The sequence below is a fragment of the Cebus imitator genome, unplaced genomic scaffold (assembly GCF_001604975.1).
Source record: "Cebus imitator isolate Cc_AM_T3 unplaced genomic scaffold, Cebus_imitator-1.0 Scaffold94, whole genome shotgun sequence".
Classification (NCBI taxonomy): Eukaryota; Metazoa; Chordata; class Mammalia; order Primates; family Cebidae; genus Cebus; species Cebus imitator.
This window is the reverse complement of record NW_016107409.1, coordinates 1542713-1562065: the sequence shown is the minus strand read 5'-3', so window position 1 is coordinate 1562065 and position 19353 is coordinate 1542713. Positions and strand designations below refer to the sequence as shown.

The following is a 19353-nucleotide window of genomic DNA, read 5'->3' as shown; positions in this document are numbered from 1 at the left end:
CTGTAATCCCAGCTACTCAGGAGGCTGAGGCAGGAGAATTGCCTGAACCCAGGAGGCGGAGGTTGTGGTGAGCCGAGATCGCGCCATTGCACTCCAGCCTGGGTAACAAGAGCGAAACTCCGTCCCAAAAAAATAAAAAATAAAAATAAAAATAATAAAATATTTTGGGGATTTGAAAGTTTTTACCATCAGCATGTATAAGCTAAATTCATGTGAAGGTTGCTGGTTCATATGAACCACCTTCTGTTTATATAAGTGGTGCTTGTCAAAGACTTCTTGATATTTTATAATACAAAACAAAAATATACTTGATGTTTACATCTACATATGAATATGGGGCATTTTTTTTTTTTTGAGACAGCGTCTCTATTACCCAGGCTGGAATGCAGTGGCGTGATCTTGGCTCATGCAACCTCTGCCTCCCGGGTTCGAGTGATTCTCCTGCCTCAGCCTCCTGAGTAGTTGAGATTACAGCAGGCACATACCACCACGCCTGGCTAATTTTTGTATTTTTAGTAGAGACAGCGTTTCACCATTTTGGCCAGGCTGGTCTCAAGCTCCTGACCTCATGATTCGCCCACCTCAGCCTCCCAAAGTGCTGGGATTACAGGCTTGAGCCAACACACCCAGCTAGGGCATGATTTTTACCATAGGCATATCATTTAGTTATGCACAGCAAAAGACTGGTTTTCATTTTATGCAATATTAAAATCAATGTAATGCAATCTTGATTTTCTCTCCTTCTAGGCACCTGAAACAATGACACCTAATAGATTCGTAAGACACATGAAAGAAGAGCATGACAAACACACAGGTTTGTGCTAAGTGTTGTCTGTAACAAGTATGGCCTACAGTCCTTACAAAAATGTCAACTCATGTGTTTCAAACTTGGTATCCCGCCTTAATCTTTATTTTTCTAAGCTTGTAGTAATGAATAAGTATAAATCTTTATCATAACTATCCACTCTATTGTAATCCCAGCATATCAAGATAACTTAGGTTGGAATGGTCCGTTGCCTTCAGTATTAAGATAGACTTCTTAATGAAGACGTAGACAGGCTTGCCTGAGCTCAGAATTCAGCGATGTGTCACCCCCACACTGTGACCCCTGTAACTATAGCTATCTGCTCTTTAAAGAAATAGACATTCGTTAACAACACATAGAAACTGTGACAAAAAGTGACAGGGGCTGTTATGTCAAAGATTTAAAGGTAATTTTTTTAAATCCTCTTAATTCAACTATATAGTGGGTACCATGTACACTGCTCAGGTGACAGATGCACCAGCATCTCAAATCACCGCTGAATAATTTATCCATGTAACCAGAAACCACCTGTTCCCCAAAAGGTAGTGAAATTAAAAAAAATTACAGTTTTATGTTTTAAAAATCTTCTTAATTCACAGTTATTGTAAGCGAATAATTTTCACTTTTACTTTAACATTTCTTTCATTGTTTCAGCTGGCCAAAAAAAAAATGAGGTATGATGAAAGTATAATTAATAGAAAGAGTTGCAGGTGCTATATTTTACTAAGTATGCTCATCTACCACTAGACGAACTCTGAATAAGCATAAAGTGATTTATGATTAGCTGCCCTAAGACTGTTTCCTTCTGAAATGTTTGTCTTATTCTTAGATGCAGCTGTGAAAGTTCCTTTTCTTAAGAAATGCAAGGAAGCAGGACTTCTTACTTACTTACTTGAAGAAATATTAGACAAAGTTCATTCAATTCCAGAAAAACTCATGGATGAGACTACTTCAGAAGCAGGTACTGATGAATAGCAATATTTCTAAGTATAGAGACTTCTCCCAGACCTAGGTGTAAAACAAAACAAACCCAAGGAGGGGAAAAAGACCTATTTTCTTCCTATACTGCTTTTTTCTTCTTCTTTACCTCATTCCTTAATAAAATCATTGTACCAGATATACTGTCCTTCATAAATCAACAGGATGTGGATAATTTACAAACTCCGTAATTTAGTCAAAAGTACCCTGATGCCGTGAGAGTTGTGGTCCATTTTCCAGAGGTGTCTAACAGGTTGGCCACTAAGAGAATGTGCCATTCAGAGATTGATTTGGTCACATATGCTCTCCTTCCACCGTCCTGCACTCCTGTTGCTAAGATCTGAGAACAGTGTTATGGTACAGTTTTGATTTGGCTCAAATTCTATTCCTTAATAAGCCAAGTATCCTTTATTAAATAATGCTAACTCAAAGTTTAAAAGGAATTTTAAAGTTTTGATTGATGTTTGGTTTAAAGATGAACTTTGTTAAAGAAGTTTCTTTCTTGAAGAGATCCTGGGGAAGCCAAAGTTCCATTTGTACCTGCAGGTATATAGCTACTTAGCTTTTTTTTTTTTTTGGAAGTGGAGTCTCACTCTGTCTCTCAGGCTGAAGTGCAGTGGCATGATCTCAGCTCATTGCAACCTCCACCTCCTGGGTTTAAGTGATTCTCCTGCCTCAGCCTCCCAAGTAGCTGGGATTACAGGCATGTGCCACCATGCCTGGCTAATTTTTCTATTTTTAGTAGAAATGGAGTTTCACCATGTTGGCCTGACCTCAAGTGATCTGGCCACCTTGGCCTCCCAAAGTGCTAAGATTACAGGAGTAAGCCACTGCACTCAGCCTTACTTAGTCTTCTTATAACTTACATCCCATGAGTTAAAAAACTTTATTATAGGCCAGGCATGATGGCTCACACCTGTAATCCCAACACTTTGGTAGGCCGAGGCAGGCAGATCACGAGGTCAGAAGTTCAAGACCAGCCTGGTCAACATGGTGAAATCCCATCTCTACTCAAAATATAAAACTTAGCTAGCCAGGCCTGGTGGCAGGTGCCTGTAATCCCAGCTACTGGGGAGGCTGAGGCAGTTCTGGTCAAGGTTGCAGTGAGCCGAGGTCACACCACTACGCTCCAGCCTGGGTGACAGAAATTGTCTCAAAAACAAAACAAAAAACCTTTATTGTAAATATAGTTATTTTACAAGGACAGGCTGGACAGCTTATATGGTAGGCAACAATGTAAAAAATATTTGAATGGTATTATTATTTTCTATAAGGCAAAACCAAAAAGTGAAATTAATAGTAAACATTTCCAAGAGCTCATTTATTATACCATTTTATTCATTTATTTTCTCTAGATCAAGCACTTCCCAAACAGTGTGCCTGAGAATCACCGGTAGGGCTTGTGAGGACACAAATAGCTGGGCCTGTCCTACAGAGATTCTGATCCAGTACAAATGCCAAGAATTGGGGGCCAGGTGCAGTGGCTCAAGCCTGTAATCCCAGCACTTTGGGAGCCTGAGGTGGGCAGATAATCTGAGATCAGCAGTTTCCGGCCCCATCTACTAAAAATACAAAAATTAGCCAGGTGTGGTGGTGTGCACCTGTGATCCCAACTACTTGGGAGGCTGAGATGTGAGACTCATTTGAACCCAGGAGGCAGGGTCTGCAGTGAGCCGAGATTGCACCACTGTACTCCAGCCTGGGAGACAGAGTGAGATTCTGTCTCAGAAAAAAAAAGAAAAAGAAATGCCAAGAATGGACATTTCTGACAGCTTTCCTGTACTGCTGCTGCTGCCATCTAACATTAAAGTTCCACGGTAGATGACTGCTATCTTTCCTTTCCCCTGTTTTGGATTACATGTATAAATGGAGGGGTTTCTACTTATATAAACCGTTTAATAATGAAAATGTTTTTCTCCCTCCAGACTATGAAGAAATTGGGAGTGCGCTTTTTGAATGCAGATTGTTCGAAGACACATTTGAAAATTTTCAAGCAGGTAAATGAATTATATAATATCTAAGCAGCATAGTTGAGAAATATATGATATTGAAACAATATACTATACAGGTGATAAAAATATTTTAGAAGAATTGTTTATTGTTTTCTTAAATGAGAAAAGTTCATTACAAAAACAGTATGAGCCCTCCCTGTCCCCACAAACATAGAGGAAAAAAATACATATGTACACAGGCACAGACAAAAGGTACACCTGGTGGAGACAGTAGTTGGTTGTAGGTAGTTGGATTATGGTGATTTTTGTCTGTTCTTTAAGTGCTATATTTTCCAGATTTTCTATATACACACAAATACTTTTTTAATGAGAAAAACTCATTTAAAAAGTAGAGACAACAAAAAATTGATTCCAAAACTGGGGCATATTTTGGCCTGTGTGTGGCCCACGCAGGAGCTGGTGAAGCTTCCTGCGGCTTCTCTGCTCCTGGATGGCAAAATAATGATAAACCATTCCTTCGCTTGCCTCCCTCTCGCTTGGTGAGATAGGTCAAAATTTCAATTCTCCCAAAATTAATCTTCAAATCTAATTTAATTTATCAGGGAGAGTTCCAACTGATTTAAAGTTCATCAGGAAAAAAAAAAATCAAAAAACAGCAAGCAAGAATAGCCAAGAAATGTTTGCAGTAGAAAATCTAGTAGGGGTTGGAGGAGGGAGATTTAACCTTCCTATTCAATAGTAACCATTTATTGAGTGAGTCCCCCTTTCAACATTGTTTAAGATGCCCTCAAGACAGGCTATACTTCCACTTGTTTATGAGTCTGGTCTGACTTCTCTATCAAGGCTGCCACACACAGCTGGGCAGGCTGTGCACAGAGTCACACAGCATTGGTGTGGATGGTTCCCCCTGAAGTTGCACCAAAGAGTGCCCTCCACACTTCTTTTCCACAGATGTATCTGTCTCTCCAGCATATGGTAGGAAGACAATAGGATGTCCCTGTGAAGAAGACATTAGTTCATATCCCTATCTATCTCAACACGCACAACCTTTCTCACTTTCTTTCTATATTATACATTTCTAATAATTGAATTTTTACTATATTTATAACCAGCAGGAAAAACACTTTGAAAAATCTACCAAAGATAGTGTCTAACAGTTTTTTGTTGTTTTGTTTTTTTGAGATGGAGTCTCGCTCTGTTGCCCAGACTGCAGTGCAATGGCACGATCTCAGCTCACTGCAACCTCTGCTCCTCAGGTTCAAGTGATTCTCCTGCCTTAGCCTCCCAAGTAGCTGGGGTTACAGGCGTGCACCACCACACCTGGCTAATTTTTTATATCTTTAGTAGAGATGGGGTTTCCCCATGTTGGCCAGGCTTGTCTCAAACTCCTAACCTCATGATCCAACTGCCTCAGCCTCCCAAAGTTCTGGGATTACAGGCATGATCCTGTTCTAACAGTCCTTTGAGGATGTCTGCTAATATATAGCATTAGCCTTATTTTTTTAAAGCAGGCTTAAAAATATTTTTCTAAAAAGTGTCAATTTCTAGGCGATTTCCATGTGTGTTTTTCTTTCATGTAAGGGAACATGTTGCACATCACTACTTGGATGGGTTAGGTGGGAGTACAGGTATTACAATATAGTATGGAGGGGGTGCCACTACTTGGAACTGCATGAAATTCAACTTAAAAGGCTTAAGCTGGGTTTCGATACCCCAGTTGATAAAAACTTAATTTAGCCTTACTAATGTTTTAAGTTAACTATAGGTATGCAGTTATTCTGAAGAAAGGTTTAACTGTTCGATTTTGAGGCTTTTAAAAATTACATTGCCATTGAGTACTATTTGTTATTTGTAAGGCCCAAGTATCTTCCTCCTAAGCTTTTCTGAGTGTCCAGTTAAAGGCCTTCCTATTTCTAAATGAAACCAAAACCTTTTATGTAACATTAAGAACTGGTGCATTTTTAGGAAGGATTTGTCCTTAAACTTGGTATTCCAGCCACATTCTCAAATTATCATCTCTCAATAAATGGATATAGTATATATAGCATGAGGGCTATACAGTGCACAAAAGGACTTGTTCTGCTATAAATGTACACAAAATCTTAAGTGTTTACTGAGCAGCTTTGTGTGTGATAAATGTTAGAATTCTGTCCTGAATTAGAAGGAGGAAGTGAAGGCATAAAGAAACCAGCTCCTGCCCATAAGGCTGTGATCATATTAGAGGCATGAGGATTGTGTATCTGTACTTCCAAGTGAAAGAGGCTAGAAATGGTACATTATTTCTAAGAAAACTACTGAATAATGTGAAGTCACTTTGTTTCTTTTCACAGCAATAGAGAAAAAAATTGACACATCTCACCGAAGGCGGCAGCAGTTGAAGGAAGAGATTGAGCTACTTGACGACCTAAAACAAACCTTGTGCTCTCTTCAAGAAAGTAGAGATCTTATGTCAAGTTCTACATCAGTATCATCCCTGTCTTCTTAGGGATTACCATTTCCTAAGCCAGGAGTCAGGCCAAATTGCAGTCAGGCTCAAAACCAGAGAGCAGGCTGTGAACTCCACACATCTGCTGAACTGGTCCTCTCCTCTCGGCCCGGCAGCTCTCCTCTGTTCTTGCTGGCTGACATTTTGATCAGTCTTCCCGTGTTCTGCACACTCTTACTTGCGTTTTCCGCTCACTATCACATTCCCAGAACCTAGTATGCTCAGTAAATGTGAAATAAGTGCATAAAATGTTCTTAACCTTTGAGTCTAGTTACAGCCCACAATGCCTCTTAGATATAATAAATTTGGATACAGTACTTGTACCAAATTTGCCTGTCTTCATGTCACAAAGTCCGCTTTTGAAAAATCCTTTTTCAGCCAGTTACCACATGGGAATTCACCATCTTCAAAACAAACACCCAAATTTTAAACTGGACTCTAAATAAGAACATTACTAGGAATATGTAAGAATGAAAAAAAAAATGTTACATTTTTCTCAACCTAACAATATACTATTCCAGTTTTTATGCTCACACCACCACATCACATCTGACCCCTGAAAACTTCACATTCACAGTTCTCCTTTTTTACCATGGTGCTCTGATTTGCAATACTACATCTCAAAATGGGTTTGAACTGAGTCTCCAGCATGGTGTCTGACATGTAATAAATAAGTACTTGAAAGGTATATGCAGGAGATAAAAAACATTTCATCTCTGTTGTAATGGCAGCCCTAGATTAAGTTCTTATTATCTTAGGAACAAAATCTAAACCAGTGGATTTCAAAACTGGCTGCACATCAGAATCATGTGGGGCAGAGGTGAAGACCTTACCCAAGACCCTCTGAATAGATTTCCCCTAGTCTAGATAATTACTGTAGCTTCAGCTTCCTATCCTGACATTATATCTTAGCAAAGTTTATCTCACTAATCATTTTGATGTCATGATCTTTATTTTTTTAAAAAAACCTGCTGGGCATGGTGGCTCACACCTGTAATCCCAGAACTTTGGGAGGCTGAGGTGGCCAGATCACAAGGTCAAGAAATTGAGACCATCCTGGCTAACACGGTGAAACCCCATCTCTACTAAAAATACAAAAAAATGGCTGGGTGTGGTGGCACGCACCTGTAGTCCCAGCTACTCGGGAGGCTGAAGCAGGAGAATCGCTTGAACCAGGAGGCAGAGGTTGCAGTGAGTCGAGATCATACCACCGTACTCCAGCCTGGGCAATAAGAGAAAAACTCCATCTAAAAAAAAAAAAAAAAAAAAAAAAAAAAAGCACCTTTGTCACCAACTTCACTTTCATTTTAATCTGTGACTCACTGCAGTAGGTAACTGCACCATGGAGCACCATGTATTTGGTGGCCATGAGGCCGGCACATACTGGGCAAACTACTAAAGCAGACCCAAGTATGAACTTCAGCTATGTCACTACTGAGAAACTTTAGTCCAATTATTTAATCTGATAATAATGCTGCCTACCTTATGGGACAAACTATAAACAGTAAATGTGAAGAAGAGAGCACAATGTCTGTTACTGTGGGAAATAAAACATGCACGTGTGTGTACACGCACACACTCCCCATCGCCAACATTTCTGGCTTGTGTTCTCCATTCTAACCAAACTTGATTATGGTAAGTTCTGGAAGGCTCATTAGCCCCCATCTGTAAGCCTTTGCTTGTGCCTCTAACTCTGTTTTGGAGATGAGCTAAAAGGACACTTTATATGTTCTCCTACCCAACGTAAGTGTTACCTTCAGAACAACTGCTTGTCATGTTAACCCTATTACTGTATTAGTCTGTTCTCACAATGCTATGAAGAAATATCAGAGACTGAGGAATTTATAAAGGAAAAAGGTTTAATGGACTCACAGTTCCTCATGGCTAGAGAGGCCTCAAGAAACACAATTGTGGCAGAAGGGGAAGAGGCACATCTTACATGGCGGCCAGCAAGCAAGAGTACGCATAGTCCAGGTGGAAACTGCCATTTATAAAACCATCAGATCTTGAAAGAACTCCCTCACTAGCATGAGAACAGCATGGGGGAAACAGCCCCATAGTCTAATCACCTCCCAACAGGCCTCTCCCTCAACACCTGAGGATTACAATTCAAGATGAGATTTGGGTGGGGACACAAGAGCCAAACCATATCATCCTATTTCGTTTTCTCTCATTACCTGTTAAGAATCACACTATCTAGGTGATTTGCCATTCCAATCATATTTAAGTGTATGCTTCAGTGGCATTAAATATATTCATTTTTGTGCCACCATCACCACCATCCACCTAAAGCAGCGGTCCCCAACCCTTTTGGCACCATGCAGTAGTTTTGTGGAAGACAATTTTTCCACAGACAGCAGGGGTAGGAAGGTTGGTGGGGTGGGGGGTGGGAAGGATGGTTTTGGGACGAAACTGTTCTGTGTCAGATCATCAGGCATTAGATTCTTATAAAGAACATGCAGCCTAGATCCCTTGCACACTCAGTTCACAGTAGGGTTTGAACTCCTATGAGAATCTAATGTTCTCATGTTGCCACTGATCTGACAGGAGGCAGAGTTCAGGTGGTAATGCTGACTCACCTCCCACTGTGCAGCCTCTTCCTAACAGGCCAGAGACCAATATAAGTCTGTGGCTCAAGGGTTGGGGAATCCTCACCTAAAAGACTGTTTTCATCTTGCAAAACTGAAACTCTGTATCTATTAAACAAGTTCCTCATTCTCCTCTACCCTCCGACCCTGGCAATAACCATTCTACTATATCTCTATAAATTTCACTAAGTACATCACACAAGTGGCATCACATAGTATTTGTCTGTGACTGGCTTATTTCACTCAGCATAATGTCCTCAGTTCATCCATGTGCACCATGTGTCAGAATTTCTTTCCTTTTTGGGGCTGCATACTACTGATTTTGAGGAAAAGAAACAACTCTACATGCCTGTTTTAATCCTACTTTTGTTTATTAATGTGTCACTCTAAATATTACATGAATACAGCCTATACACTAGAGTATCAAACATTGTTCCAGTAAGAAGTTCAAGAGTACATTTAGGGCTATCTTAAGAAATATGAATACTTTGGCTTCCATTATTATATTAGATGAAAAAAATCAATTCACATGAGTTGTCATATCCTGCTATGATCAACAACAAAACCAAGTAGAAAAATAAGAGTGTTAAAAAAAATAATCATCATCATCAAATGCTATTTGAAGGACTTGTTCTCTTCACTGCCACATACACTCATACAAATTACTTAGTAATCTGAGAAGCGGTCCTTCACTTATATTAGGAACTCGGTAAATATTTGTTGAATGAGTGAACTATCTATGGATATGAATCAACTAATTTGTGCTTTTTTTGAAAGTTTTTTTCAAGTAAGAGCAATAGTAAACACACTGAAGTTCTCATTTTGCTCAGATCATAAGCCTACAGAACAGTGATTGTTACAAATACCATCCATCATAGCACAAATCAATGTCCATTTCTGAACCTAGTAAAAAAAAGTTCTATCATGTTGCAGAACCAATTCTAACCAAACAATTCACTGGGCTTCAATCATCTGTGATATGGTCAAGAAATGTGGGCTGGGACTACTAGGCTTGTATCTATTTCAGCACTCAATGAATTCCTAACTTTTGGGCCTCACTCCCCTTCCCACCACAATACACACACAGTAAAAAATTTCCTAAAAATAGTAGCTGCAGCATGTCTTCACCCACTTGTAATTTGGCTCTGAAAATGTATTCAGGCTGAGTTCAGAAAAGAGACCTTCCAAGTGGAAAAATAAATTCACTAAGGGAGCTCACTCAAATGGAAATGAGTTCATGGACCAGAGAGCAAAGCACAAAACATTGTTCTTCAAGCAAGCTCAACAGACGCACATGATGAAACTCACTCTTACATCCCAAAGTTACCTTTGATAACCAGTTCAAAAAAACTGTCTTTTAATAGGATCTCTTCAGGAACACCATAATTTTGATGCTTTTTCAAGGTGAAATTGTGCTAAATATCATACCTAAGATGATTAAAAACAGAGGAAAACCAAGTGAAAGGTGATAAAGTTTCAAATCAGCCAATGTGTGATGGATTTGGCCTAAAGTAGATAAAGCAAATTCCATTAAGTCCTGTAAAAGAGTTGAAGAACCACTTCTCTCAGTCATATATAGTAGATATGATGACTTAGCAGCCATAATTTAGGAAGGCAAGAGTATACTATGTACATCATTATTTTCCTCTTAAGTTTGCATTTATAGAAGAAGATGAGGGGGACAATTTAAACTTGAGTTCTCAAATTCTACCTTAATGAAATAAAACACCATTGGATGAGTAGTGGAGATTTTAATTTATAAAATATTCACCATCATCAAATTTCATTATCAATGTTAGAAGTATCTGCATTATCAATGTGGATACTTCTAAACTACTACTCTTTATGCACTTAAATCTTAAGAGAAATCTTGGCTAACCCCAAAAATGTATCTTTACATAATTATAACTTCAATAGGTTTAACTTATATTAAACTGAATATTACTTTGAAATACCTTAAAGTTAAAAAAGTCATCAATAACGTGAGCACACAAACAAACGTCTGAAACTATCTTAATTATTCCTTCACAGTAAGGCTACTAAGCTAGCAACTAAGGCAGCACTTAACAAGCCCCAGGTCAGCATCTTTAATTCACGATGGGGCTTCTCCATTCCTCTCACAATTCCCTATCACCGCTCCTGGTGTCAGAAGATTATTGATATGTGGCCCAGGAGAGTTGCTGCCAACTTTCTCTTTCCACTTTCATTAGTTCCTCTAATAAAAAATGGAAGCAAAACCAAAAACGACTAAACTTTTACTCTTTTACATGTTCCAGCCCAAATTAAAGCAAGGTCACATTTAAAATACACTTATCTGGAAACAAAAGTTATTTAAAATGGGGTCAAGAAAAGCCGTACACCCTTGATATGTTCCTACACAGACAACTGTGTCCCAGATGTTGAAAAACACAACCTGATGGTCTTTTACCTGCAGAATTACATCACCCGTAGAGCACAAACTGGACACATCCTCAACAGTGCCCCAGAGCACTCACACAGAACCCAGCAGCCTTGCACTTCAGTTCTTAAAGGCTCCACATTTACTGGCTTTAGCAATGAATTCCTTTAGCAGAGGGCCATCCATTTGCCAAAATGCTGCAGTCTGCGTAACTTCTGTCAAATGATTGATGCAAAACTTAAAGCAGAATTCTTCTAAATCCTGGACACACACAACAAAAATAAAAACAAAAAGGGCTTTTTTAGGCAACTTTGATTGAATGACTTCTCTCCAATTCCTTCACCCAAATCTCTCACCCTCCCCCAGAAAAGATATTTGAGAGGCCAGACATCTAAAACTAGGCAAAAGGGTGACCACAGTTCGGTGTGAGAAAAACACATACTATCCAACGCAGTAAAAGCAATGATCACCTAACTCAAAGTGTGGCTCTTCAAAATACACACACACACACACGCGCGCGCGCACGCAAGATCTACAGGATAAAAAATTTCCTGCATAATCTAGTTATACTCAAAGACATTGTTGTAAAAGGTATAATGCCACTTCAGTCCATAGAATGTGTTTTGTCACATTCAAGACATCAGAGAAAAGAATTAAGATGTGGGTTAGTTTAAGAAACAGAAAGGTAATGAAGAGATACAGTCAACCTAAAGCAGTACATTAAGAAGAAAATCCCAGCCAGGCGCAGTGGCTCACACCTGTAATCCCAGCACTTTGAGAGCCCGAGGTGGGTGGATCACTTGAGGTCAGGAATTCAAGACCAGCCTGGCCAACACAAGGAAACCTCGTCTCCACTAAAAATACAAAAATGAGCCAGATGTGGTGGCAGGTGCCTCTAATCCCAGCTACCCAGGAGATTGGGGCAGGAAAATTGCTTAAGCCCAGGAGGCAGAGTGCATTGCAGTGAGCTGAGACTGCACGATCGAACTCCAAATGCCACAGAGCAGAGGCTCTGAAAGAAAATATCAAAAAATTCACCTTAAATTCACTTTCACGCTCTCTTAACAATGAGTTTATTTTTAAAACCATGAAGATAACACTACAACTTCCGCCACACTAATCTCTCAGAAAGTCAACCCCATAGAAGTATATATACACAGATTAGTTTTCAGTCAGACAAATGGAAGTCAACTACCAACATTTGGGTGAGTAACATCTACAAGTGGTAAACCAGAACCATTTCAAAATCAACCCCCGCCTATGCTAATCCACCCTTTCATACCCTTCAAACTTTAATATAGTCTGTCCCTTAGGATGTTGGAATATATATTTATTAAATCAATCAGGCACCTGGAATGCATACAAAAACTAAATATATAAAAGGAAATCAAACTAAAAGCCCTTATCACAAATAGCTTGACTTTTATAACTTGGCAAGCTGGTAAGTTCTACACTGAAGGTCAATACTCAGGGTTCTATCGAAGCAGAAGCTCAACAACATTTCCACTGTAGGTTTTGACTGCACATGTCCAGCCACCACAAGGTGGGAATGTTAGAGTGGGAAGGGGCCCACATCAACATCAAGAGACCCCTTTTCTGCTCTCAGCACAGACCTCTGCAAACAATGATTTCCTTGTTGTAAGGGTCCTCCTGTCCCTGGCTAAAAGATGCCCTAGAGTAAACTCCAGAAACCCACCCAGTCACATAACCATTAAGAGATAAACCACAAGCCGGGTATGGTGGCTCACCTCTGTAATCCCAGCACTTTTGGTGACAGAGGCAGGTGGATCACAAGGTCTAGAGACTGAGAGCATGCTGGTCAACATGATGAAACCCTGCCTCTACTAAAAATACAAAAATTAGCTGGCCATGGTGGTGCGCACCTCTAGTCTCAGCTACTTGGGAGGCTGAGGCAGGAGAATTGCTTGAACCCGGGAGGCAGAGGTTGCAGTGAGCCAAGATCCTGCCACTGCACTCCAGCCTGGGCCACACAGTGGGACTCGGTCTCAAAACAAAAACAAAAACAAAAGAGATAAATAACGGCTAATGAGTACTTGCCAGCTGCTGCCCAAGTTTTTGTTTTCTAGGTAATTCGAAATGCATTTAGGATGTTAGCAGTTTCTGGATTCTTGTTTTTTAATCAGAGATTCCCAGTGGGCTAAATGCACAGCCAAGTGCTCTGTATATTATAGTAAACTAAAATGTGAAACTGGATAAAGCATTTCCTCTCAGATTATTATTCAAGAAAAAGCCCTATGCCTGGCATCATCACCCAATGATTAATAAACAGCTCTCAGGACTAAATTATATTCCACCGGGACATAAAATTCACATTTTAATATTTAGTAATCAAAAACAGAAAACTAGTTTATTCCCATATAACTCTGGAAGTAGCCAATCATAACAAAAAGTTCTTTAAACCATGTAATAAATCAGATAAGAATCTTTAAGTATTAAATTTTAATCATATAATTTTGAATTTGCAGGAATAATGCACTAAACTCTGGCATTAAACCTCATCACTTTGGTGTCTACTGATGTAGAATTCAAGATCTTTTTAGTGTATATGAAAAAATGAGTTTAAAGTGAGCTTATTCAGCTAACTGTGCAGAAATTACCTTGAGTACAAACTTTAGGAGGTTTTACACACAATATAGGTATACAAACGGTGCTGCTAATCACAATTCACTTTATATACACTCGTGAAAATGGTTCTATCAAACTGCCTTCCCTTTCTCCTTCAATTAGTTTGAACTGCTGAGGTATCTGAGTATGCAATAAATATTCAAAAGTTCCAAACATTAAAAGTCAAACTAGTGAATACTGAAAACAATATAAATCTGGGTTGTATAAACAACTAATTAAATCTTGGTTGAGGCAGATCTATGTAAAGGAAGCCCTGAATGCATGTGGTGAGGAGCACTTGAATTTGCAAGTTCACCAGAGAGTGGCACAGTCAACCAGAACCACTTAGCAACCAGTGCCCAGGCTCAGTTTGCCTTTGATGAGTGAATTAGATAAATGCCCTTCTGACTTGACCCCTAGTATAGTAAGAATCTACATGATCTGTTCCCTTCATTCTGCAAAGGATCAAGTGTTAACAGCATAGGCAAGAAGATGGAACTCTTGCCCAAGTAAGTGGTGAACTGTAACAGGGCTGATTACAGTTGACTCCTTACTTCTAGCTGGGCTTTAAACAAAACAATTCTCAGAAGGACGAGAAGGATCATGTGACCAGGAGATGGACGAAGTTCCTGACAGAATGAAAGAGTTCTCTTATAGCCCAATTGAAAAGGGAAGTGGAGAGGGTATAAAAACAGAGGGGTCTAATACAGTCTTCTTGGTATTAAAAATTAAACTGTTTATGACGTTTTGTGGTGGAGTAATTATAATGTGGTTCTAAGGCAAATGAGATAAAATACCAGATTTATTGTTATTAGCAAAGCAGATAAAAATAAAAACTGCACTTCTCAAATAATTTCTAAAAGATTCCAAATCTTTCAACGTTTAAACTATTCCAATCAATATATATACTCTGGAAATGAGTTTTTTCCTTCCACAAATATTCTTTAGTAACAAAACAAAACCCAGCAAATTGATGGTCTTAATATGCTCATTTTTAAACATGCTAATGTAGCCTTGAAGGGAGTTCTTACCCAGTCCTAAAACTCCAAAGCTCAACTAGTTGAATGTTAATAATTTAAAGACCACCCAACCAGGGTGAGCAGGTACCTTGACATCACAGCTCCCCTCAAGACACATTCTAGATGACACAAGATCACGAACCACACCTAACTCTGTCCGACCTGTTGTTTTGTTTGCAAAAGAAAACCCTAAAACTAATTCATGTTATAGTACACTAAGTACAAAATACTCCAAACCAAAGAAGTTTTGTTTTGTTTTCAGAATGTACTTAAACATTCCACCATATGGGAAAAACGTAATTTATCTCATTATGCAAAAAAACATTTGTCAGCTTACTACTGATTGAAGACATTTAATTTGGCCCACCAAAAGAAGAAAAAACTGCTGGCCAGCAAGCTTTAACACCAAGCTATCCAATACTCATACCCCAGACCAACTTCAGAATTAGATTTCTGGGCTCATGTTTATTGCTTCCCTCCAAAACCAAGATCGTAAGATATAAATTGCTCAGCATGTAAGATTTTCTGGAAAGTTCTCTACCCTAGCTAAACAAATAATACTTCCCAACTGTTTAACTTAATATTCAAATACACATAAAAATCAAAAATTTCCTGAAAAGAATCAGTTACAGTGTGTGACTGAACCATCTTGAGACAATGTTTTATCAACATTTTCTCCCTCGATGTTAATATTTATTCAGGTCTGTACGAAAACAATATTTGCATGATCCCTTGTCAAGTCCTTCTTAATAAAACATGTAGACCGTTTCATAATGCGTTCATAGCAAGGGCTCCACAACCATCAGCTTACTTCTGAAACTCCTGAGTCTATACATTTTTGTTGCTTGAATGTGTGGACATTTGCTTCAAAGCTATCTTGTCAAAAGGGGGCATGGAGGAACCTCAGATACTTTTGTAGAAAAGAGAAGAAACATTGGAAGCAGGTAGTCTCCATCTTCCTAGTATTCTGACCCACAGAACAAAGGCAAAGTCATCTAGTATCCTCAAGTTGAGCTTCTAAAAATAAAGAGTTTTTGCAGTTAATTTCCAACCTGACTCATCAGCAGCTTCCAATCAACTAACAAATACAATAAGAGGGCTTTCTTTTTAAGAGATGGCTGTCTCACTATCTTGTCCAGGCTGGCCTCAAACTCCTCCTAAACTCAAGCAATCCTCCAACTTCGGCTTCCTGAGTAGCTGGAATACAGGCATGAGCCACGGTGCCCAGCTATGGGTTTTAATTTTGTACCCCAGAACTTTGTTCATTTACTCACTGTATCTTACACTATTAAGAAAATAAAATGTAAAAGCACATCAGTCAATTATATAACTTGTATTACAACCTAAGAAATACACCCTAGAAAGAGGCCTGGTGTAGTGGCTCATGCCTATAATCCTAGCACTTTGAGAGGCTGAAGAGGGAGGGCCACATGAGCCCAGAAGAGACCAGCCTGGGCAACATAATGAAACCCTGTCACTACAAAAAATAAGAAATTAGCTTGGTGTGGTGGCACGTGCCCGTAGTGCCAGTTCCTCAGGAGGCTGAGAAAGGAGGACTGCTTGAGTCCAGGAGGTTGAGGTTACAGTGAGCTGTGATCATGCCACTGTGCCTCAGCCTGGGCAACAGAGCAAGATCCTGTATCACCAAGAAAAAAAAATAAATTACCTATAGCTTATAAACATACATATACACATATATATAAATCATATATATATATATGCCCTAGAAATAAAGAAGCAACTCTGTCTTCTCTAATTTTTCTGCATTAAATATGTAATATTTGTAGGATTTGAAGTTTTTTTAAACTTTTGAGATGGAGTTGTCTTGCGCTGTTGACCAAGCTGGAGTGTAGCGGTGCAATCTTGGCTCACGGCAAGTACTACTGCCTCCGGGGTTCAAGTGATTCTCCTGCCTCAGCCTCCCAAGTAGCTGGGATTACAGGTGCATGCCACCATGCCTGGCTAATTTTGTATTTTTAGTAGAGATAGGGTTTCACCATGTTGGCTAGGCTGGTCTCAAACTCCTGACCTCAAGTGATCCACCCGCCTCAGCCACCTGAAGTGATGGGATTACAGGTGTGAGCCACCACACCTGGCCAAACATCTTTTTTTAAAAGCACATTTTCATGGTGAGGTATTTCAAATGTTTTCACTCATTCAATTCTACATGCATTTTTGAGTGTCAACTCCATGCCCACACTGACAGACTCTGGGGGAATGACAGGTATTCGGAGTTTTTCTAAAGAAAGTTTTTTTTTTTTTTTTTTATCATGTTTATACTTAATATGAGAAAAATGAAAACTAGTAAAACTAGTTATCATGTTTATACTTAATATGAGAAAAATGAAAACTTCCTGGCACAGGAAGCAGCAGCAGAAGTCTTTTTCTGTTTCTGTAAACCTCCTAGGACAGATCTTAGCTGAAGGTGACGAAGCTTCCAGCAACTTGAGCCAAGACATCTGCCTCTGCCCAGGTTGTTCTCACTGGTGTTAGTGAGCAAGGTCTGAATCCCGAGTATGGAACTCATGAACAGGGAGGAGGAACATGGAGAGGCCCAGAGAAGATTCTGACATCAGTCGCCAAATGGACAGAAAAGGCACTGACCCAATTTAAAATTATATCACTGGCTGGAAATAAAATCTAAAGAAATAGCATTTCTAATAAAGAGGTTCAGTGTGTCACAGGAAGCGTAGGAAAAAAAATCATACCTCCATTTTCTACTAGAAATGATTTACTTTGATCATCATTCCATCTGTTGTCAGGCTGCAGACAAAGTCAGCAATGTTTGACCTTATCAAATATTTATAATTATAATACAGCCTCAAACGAAAATAGGATACATCTGAAAATATCGTGGTCAACTGTGATCCCTAAGTGTGATGAAGTCCTTCCTCTGTTATACCTCAAAGGACACAGCTGCAGATCTTTGCAGGTGTTTGATAAATTCCTTGATACCAGATATTCTGCTTTGTCAAATGACAATGAAGTATCTGCAAGAAAAGGCTAATTGTATCATTCTACATGCATACACTTGCTAGACATTTTGAAACTCCAAGGCTATTGCTCTCTACCTTTTGTTCTCTCTGAAACTGTGAAACCAACCACACCAGCCTTTAGCTCACTGATCATCCTTAATGCTTCCTTTAAGGTACTATCTTCATTCAGTTCAACAAATATTTATCACTAGGTGCCTAATATGCGCCAGGTCCTATAGTGTATGAAGATGAACGAAACAGTTCCTGCTCATCAGGAGCTTACAGTCTGATGCTTTGGTTCTTCAAAACAATGCACACAATCTTTCGGACTCCCAAAAGCCCATTAATTCACAGACTCAAGAGATCTGTGAATCCCAGATTAAGAACTCAATCCAGTACAAAAAACAAAAGGAGTCCACAGCAAGTTCTTAACAGGTGAATAACTGTGAGTTATAATTAGATACTGAGAGAATTACAGAGCATACATAGATACAAATCATACGCGTCCCCGGCTTACAACAGGACAGAGGTAGGAAGACAGCAAGGTGGCTCTTGAAATAAACACATATGCTGACATTGAGAAAGACTTGAAACTCAAACATGCTGTTAGTCCAATTAGGCATGGCACCTTATGTTCCAACCTGGAGCACCACTGCTAGGACCTCGGTTAGTTTCCTATCTTACTTAGAAAAGGAAGTAGAGGAACAATGACTTTTAAAACGATGAACAGGAAATTAAGACTAGCAAAGGCAGATTTCAGTTTTCAATGGATTTACTGATTCCCTAAACAGAAGTGAAGTGTTGGAAACCAGGAACTTGTCTGGTGTTGAAAGAAAAAAAACAAACAAACAAACAGAAGTAAAGTGACTCATTGTTTTCCAGGTCTCACTCGTAAAGAGGGGGGAGATGAACACGCATGGAGTTAAGGGTGGTTTGGTTTCTGTTTGTTGTTTATGTTACCTCTGCATCATATCTGACTGCAGCAGAGAATAGCGAAAAGGCATTCTCCACAGTAATTCCTCTCTTGATAATGTGCTGACAAAGTTTTTTCAGTCTGTTTTCACAGTAAGATGTCGCCAAATCCAGAAGACCTAAAAGTAAGATGTAAAAGACTGAATCAAGTTTATGGTAATTTCCCATACACAGACATTTTGTTTTGGTGACCAGATATGTGTAGGTAAATTAGAAGTTTCTTAGTGGACAAGATTCTAAATTTAAGTAAATAAACTCTCTTTTTAACTGTCTGTCTCCTCCACTTCCACATCTCTCCTGTATTTACTTTATACAATTTCTTCAGTAGAATGAAAGAAAGGCAAAATTTGCAATTTCAATTCTCATTTTGTTTCCAAAATCCTAAATGCATTAGCAACTTATACTTCACTATTAGAAAATTAAAATAAGCCTATAGCTTAATACCTAGGTAATGGGTTGATATGACAGGTGCAGCAAACCACCATGGCACACATTTACCTATGTCACAAGCCTACACATCCTGCACATGTACCCCGGAACTTTAAATGAAAAAAAA

General features: G+C 39.1%; 2 protein-coding genes across 12 annotated transcripts in view; one reads left to right on the top strand and one right to left on the bottom strand.

Moving 5' to 3' along the window:
* PHF11 (PHD finger protein 11) overlaps window positions 1–7179 on the top strand; it is a 32484-nt gene extending 25305 nt beyond the window's left edge. For both annotated transcript variants that reach the window (XM_017535907.2, XM_017535909.2), the window contains exons 7-10: window positions 748–814; window positions 1635–1766; window positions 3709–3780; window positions 6066–7179. In XM_017535907.2, coding sequence (XP_017391396.1) covers window positions 748–814; window positions 1635–1766; window positions 3709–3780; window positions 6066–6220 — 426 coding nt within the window. In that variant the 3' untranslated portion in view covers window positions 6221–7179. The remainder of the gene's footprint in view (window positions 1–747; window positions 815–1634; window positions 1767–3708; window positions 3781–6065) is intronic.
* Window positions 7180–9156: 1977 nt separating this feature from the next.
* The window catches only part of RCBTB1 (RCC1 and BTB domain containing protein 1), a 52247-nt gene continuing 42050 nt past the window's right edge, over window positions 9157–19353 (bottom strand). For all 10 annotated transcript variants that reach the window (XM_037741092.1, XM_017535894.2, XM_017535895.2 and 7 more), the window contains 2 exons: window positions 18786–18916; window positions 9157–11467 (listed from right to left, as the gene is read on the bottom strand). In XM_037741092.1, the coding sequence (XP_037597020.1) occupies window positions 11327–11467; window positions 18786–18916 (272 nt within the window). In that variant the 3' untranslated portion in view covers window positions 9157–11326. The remainder of the gene's footprint in view (window positions 11468–18785; window positions 18917–19353) is intronic.